The sequence below is a fragment of the Ranitomeya variabilis genome, chromosome 5 (genome assembly GCF_051348905.1).
Source record: "Ranitomeya variabilis isolate aRanVar5 chromosome 5, aRanVar5.hap1, whole genome shotgun sequence".
Lineage (NCBI taxonomy): Eukaryota > Metazoa > Chordata > Amphibia > Anura > Dendrobatidae > Ranitomeya > Ranitomeya variabilis.
This window is the reverse complement of record NC_135236.1, coordinates 283,949,809-283,955,808: the sequence shown is the minus strand read 5'-3', so window position 1 is coordinate 283,955,808 and position 6,000 is coordinate 283,949,809. Positions and strand designations below refer to the sequence as shown.

At 40.5% G+C, this 6,000-nt stretch overlaps 1 protein-coding gene across 1 annotated transcript in view; it reads right to left on the bottom strand.

Annotated features, from left to right (window-relative positions):
- Window positions 1–552: 552 nt before the first annotated feature.
- The window catches only part of KCP (kielin cysteine rich BMP regulator), a 144,873-nt gene continuing 139,425 nt past the window's right edge, over window positions 553–6,000 (bottom strand). The window contains exons 53-54 of the mRNA XM_077264383.1: window positions 3,521–3,815; window positions 553–2,888 (exon numbers count right to left, since the gene is read on the bottom strand). Coding sequence (XP_077120498.1) covers window positions 2,671–2,888; window positions 3,521–3,815 — 513 coding nt within the window. The 3' untranslated portion in view covers window positions 553–2,670. The remainder of the gene's footprint in view (window positions 2,889–3,520; window positions 3,816–6,000) is intronic.

Genomic DNA, 6,000 nt, shown 5'->3' with positions numbered 1-6,000 from the left:
TAAAAAAGTACAAATTTTATTAAGAAAAAAACAAAGTAACAGACAAGGTTAAAAAGTGGGAAACCACGGAGTGGCACCAAACACCCACCATATATCAAATAGAGGCTGTACACAATAGATTATATACTAGAAAAAACTTTCCAAGGTAGTGCATTCAAAAAAGAGAAAATCATGTAGTCATGATATTCACAAAGAAAAGTGCAGCAAATTCAAAAAAATAGTGTTTAATGGCGTACAAACATTACCTCCTGTGGGTGATGGTGTCAGCCCCAATGCACGTTTCGGCTACTGCCTTTTACTGCCCCCAGAAGAAGGCAGTAGCCGAAACATGCATTGGGGCCAACACCATCACCCACAGGAGGTAATGTTTGTACGCCATTGAACACCATTTTTTTTAATTTCTTGCACTTTTCTTTGTGAATATCATGACTACATGATTTTCTCTTTTTTGTATGCACTACCTTGGAAAGTTTTTTTCTAGTATATAATCTATTGTGTACAGCCTCTATTTGATATATGGTGGGTATTTGGTGCCACTCCGTGGTTTCCCGCTTTTTATCCTTGTCTGTTACTTTGTTTTTTCTTCACTAATAAAATTCGTACTTTTTTTTACTATTCTTGGTTCATGTGTACATTTTTCTTTTTCAGATTTTATCATACACATCATGATGGCTGCCTCTTATAGTTTGGATGTACTTATTATTTTGACCAGACGCCTCACGCTGCTCATTGTTCACTTATGTGACTTTTTTTTGGAGGGGAACAGGAGGTGGGATACAGAGGGTTTATTTATTTATTTTTTTTGGGGGGGATTATGGCTCTTATGCTTGTGTAAAACTCTTTGAGGGGGAAACGTTCTCATAACGTTTGAGCCGGCCCTTGGGGTGTCATAGACTCAATGGCCCATCTTCACTTTTCATTTTTCCTCTTCCAAAACCTATAACTGTTTTTTCTTTTTTTTTTTTGGAGGGTAGAGTTATATCAAGGCTTGTTTATTTTGGGAGGTACAAGCTGTATTTTTAGCATTACCATTCTGCAATCCATACGGATTTCAGATCTTTTCATTCCATTTTATTTTAAACAATTATCAAATAGCGAATCTGTCATTTTTTATTTTTTTCATCCCAGAGTCCACCATATGGGATAGATACTTTATTACTTCAGACAGTTAGATTTTTTGTATTATGGGATAATGGGCTGTGATAAGAACTGTTTTCAGCTTTGTTTTTAAAAAATATTTATTAATTAGTTATCTTGTCTTAAACCTGCAATTTTTGATGTTTTGCTGTAAATTGTATAATTACCAATCTCCAGCCACAGGGTGAGCATCACAGGTGAGCAAACATGGCAGATACAAGGCCTCTTGGTGACCCCCAGCTGCCATAACTTTATTATTCGCACTTCACTATTAGGTTGTGATGGGGACAGATTGGCATCAGACGGACACTTCTCCCCTTTTCCAACCTCTCAGTTGCTGCAATCACAATGGTCAGCGGCATCTAAGGGCTTAAGCTGCTTGATTGCAGGAGATGGACCCGGTGCTTGCTGTGTAATTATTGAGGGAGGGATGAAATTAGGAGGGTCACCCCTTAATACCCCCAGAACATTACTGGGCACTAATGAAGTCCAGTGCTGGGCTCTGTCCCAATAACATCAAGAGGAGAGATGAGTGTTGCCAACATGACAATGCTTATCTCCATGCAATCGTCAGAATGCAGCTATCTTACCATAATTTAATTGATTTGTATTTTTATGAAGGTGAAACATGATTTTTTTTCTAATAATATGTTTGCTGAGCCCTAAAAAGGGGCTGTCTACCAACAAGTAACACTCCGCAGTGCTCCACAGGGTGAGGCTTACTGGTGTCACTTCTAAAGAGAGGCTTCTGTAGCAACAGCCAGACCTGAGGGCACAGAGCTGTATATAGTGCAGGCTGCCCTCATGGCACATGACTGATAGTCGATTAGCCCATTTTCATGGAGACAAGAGTCACAGAGTCCGTGAATGTCAAATGAATGGAATGACTTTCCCAAATGAAAGATAGCTGGCACATTTCTGAATAGGAGGCAGGACATGTGTCAGTGGTGTACGGAGCATCTAATGGGTGAATCCAATGCACAAACTGGATAGTGCAGGGGTGCTCTCTGTATCCTCCATCCACGGGCACCTCTGTCTACCCATGGCCCCCGCTCCATCTACACACAGATATGTGGCCACATATAGATACACAGAAGTCATTCCAATGGAAAGAGGAAGTCATACATTTGTTTGTTCCCTTTAATACTGTATATATTTGTGTCTTGATAAATGATAGAATTGTCCTTCCAATATGGCTTCCACTAGAAATAACTCCACAAAATGATTAATCAATCCTCTAGATTCTTCGACAAATCTGTCACATTGCTATGGTAATAGTCCGATTGTGGGGTTTTCCATTTTTTTAAGCGTTTTTTTCCTCTGGTCTTCGTAAAAAAGCAAATTTTCAGAAGTCTGATGAACAGCAAAAAGCACAATATAGGAGGTATACGATGGGACCTTTACATGATAGACAATCATTAACCCCTCAACTCCGTGTCACATATGCATGGTGAAAATTCTTAAAGAGATTGTATTCCACAGAAATATACAGGAATATTGGTTTATAATGACTTCTGTAACGTGTTCTTGATTTTACAGGTTCCCGTGAATAATCTTCGGACATGACTCTGGAGGGATGCAGTGAGACTCATGTTCTACTAGTCCTGCAGGGCATTGACAGCCAGGAACACATGGTTTGAAGCAGTGAGACTCCAATACGCCAAGTGGAACATCTTTATTAAAGCAAGTCTTAGGACAAGGAGGGCCGCATTCATCAAACACATAACCTCTATCGTAGGGACAGCCAACAGCTTTAAGAGAAAAGAAATAATTACAAAGGATATGGCTAATATAATATACAATTATTTTTAATTATCTTTAGAAGTACACTTCATATGTAGCCTTATACTCAAGTGGAAGCTAAAGTGAGAGGTTAACTTGGTGGAAAAGCCATTCTTTATAAAAACAATTCACGATTTTGGTGGTAAAAATTTAGATGGCACTGTAACTGTATTTTTCCTGGAGATGCACTATATGTCATTGCCCTAAAGGGGTTGTTCAGTATTAAGTTATTAAGTATTAAGTATAGGACATTGATATCTTATTTCTGGACAACCCTATAATGAATCACTACCAATAGCTGATTGGCTGTATCTTTACCAAAATCATTACATGTCATGGGATATTAACCTAATTATACAGCTCATCTATTCTTTTCCTTTCAAGTAAAAGTTTTAAGTAAACGGCAAGTCCATTTCAAAGCAGCTTTGCAATCAGGACTACCTCTTTCAAATCATTGGTCAGACTGACAACACCCTCACAACTGACTAAGAAGGACATATCAATGTATGAAGAAAGATGATTAAAGCAGATCTTATTCTTCAGTGCTTCATATTCAAGTATATTATTTGTAAGGATAATATGAATGTAAAAACGTAATTACCACATAATGCTGGAGATCTCCATTGTAGAATAACGCCGGCTTCTCTGCACTCTGATGCGTAGGCTTCCAAAGCATCACAGAGGCACTCATCTCCAGCCCCACAAGCACACAAGTCATAAACACATGAGGCGAAGAACATCTCAGGAGGAACAACTTTGTGGCATGGCTCAAACACACTGGACTTCAGCAATTTACAGCGGCTATTGGCCTCTTTCCTGGCACGATATCCAGCTTGCTTACAAGGATCCACATCTTGTCCATCCCAGCAGTCATTAGTAGAGTCATTACTTTGTACCTGAGCACAACATAAATAATTGTTGGCAGGGGCTGGCTGGCATATTGTAACCTGGGGGCAATCTCTAAGCAATGGCACATCTTTAGGATTAATATTGGAATTTTTTTTACATTACTAGTAGGTGATGCAGTATAGTTCACTGATATAAGATCATGATAACCTTATAATTAATTGTCTGTCTCAGATGTGCAACATCAGAAACCAAAATACAAAACTAGTAGTCCGCAATACCAAATTCAATACATGAGACTTGTAAAAAGCAGCAGGTAAGGGCCTATGGCAGGTATGTGGTCCTCAGATGCTTTTTATTTTGTCTGGATTTTCTGTCCGGGATTTAAGAGCACCAGATGAGCCTGGGTGGGAAAAGTTGCTCATATACTCCAGTCCAGGTCTTACAGAACTAATAATAGGCTGCTGGGAACATCTCAGCAGTGTGTGTATTGTGTTGGAGCTTGGGAAAACTGTTCATGGTGGATAGTCAATTCTGGAGACTTAAGGTACCTTCACACGAAGCGACGCTGCAGCGATAGCGACAACGATGCCGATCGCTGCAGCGTCGCTGTTTGATCGCTGGGGAGCTGTCACACAGACCGCTCTCCAGCGACCAACGATGCCGAGGTCCCCGGGTAACCAGGGTAAACATCGGGTTGCTAAGCGCAGGGCCGCGCTTAGTAACCCGATGTTTACCCTGGTTACCAGCGTAAAAGTAAAAAAAACAAACAGTACATGCTCACCTGCGCGTCCCCCAGCGTCTGCTTCCTGACACTGACTGAGCGCCGGCCCTAACAGCACAGCGGTGACGTCACCGCTGTGCTTTCACTTTAGGGCCGGCGCTCAGTAAGTGTCAGGAAGCAGACGCTGGGGGACGCGCAGGTGAGTATGTACTGTTTGTTTTTTTTACTTTTACGCTGGTAACCAGGGTAAACATCGGGTTACTAAGCGCGGCCCTGCGCTTGGTAACCCGATGTTTACCCTGGTTACCAGTGTAAAACATCGCTGGTATCGTTGCTTTTGCTTTCAAACACAACGATACACGGCGATCGGACGACCAAATAAAGTTCTGGACTTTATTCAGCGACCAGCGACATCACAGCAGGATCCTGATCGCTGCTGCGTGTCAAACTAAACGATATCGCTAGCGAGGACGCTGCAACGTCACGGATCGCTAGCGATATCGTTACAAAGTCATTTCGTGTGAAGGTACCTTTAGAAGTGCCCATAATACCAAGTTGGTGAGACCATGTGATGTACTTTGCCTTTCGACTGTTTATATTTTTGGAGATAGCTGTAAAGTTTATGAAGGACTATACACTTTGTGTTTTGATATAAAAACTCTGTGTCTATGTGTATCTAAGCGGCTACCAGAGAGCTGAAACCCCCACAGACTCTACTTAGAATCATTTTCACCAAGGAACTGACACTTACTACATAGATACAGTACCAGCACCAGGCTTACTATATACACACAGGAGCACAACCACGCTTTCTACATACATATAAAAATAGAACCAAGTTTACCACATAGATAGGGAAATAAAATTGAGTTTACTACATACAGACTGTACCAGAAATAAGCTTAATACATAAATAGCAGAACTGAGCCAAGCTTATTACATAGCTAGGGGAACAAAACCAAGCTTACTAAATAGATATAGAAATGGAACCAAGCTTATTACATTGATAGGGATATAGAACAGACCTTACTATACTGATATGGGAATAGCACCAAGCTTACTACATTGTTCAGGAAAAGAACAAAGCTGATTGTACCAAACCTAAGCTTCACACATAGATACTGTTCTAGAGCTAAGCTTAATACATAGGGGAAAAGAGTCAACGTAACTACAACATTACGCAAACAAAACCAAGTTTTCTAGGAAGATACGGGAAAAGAAATTGAGCTTACTACATATATTCGGGAACAGAACAAAACTTAATAGATGTGTTCAGGAATACAGGGTGGGCCATGTATATGGATACACCTAAATAAAATGGGAATGGTTGGTGATATCAATTTCCTGTTTGTGGCACATTAGTATATGGGAGGGGGAAAACTTTTCAAGATGGGTGGTGACCATGGCGGCCATATTGAAGTCGGGCCATTTTGGATCAAATTTTATTTTTTCCAATGGAAAGAGGGTCATGTGACACATCAAACTTATTGAGAATTTCTCAAGGAAAACAA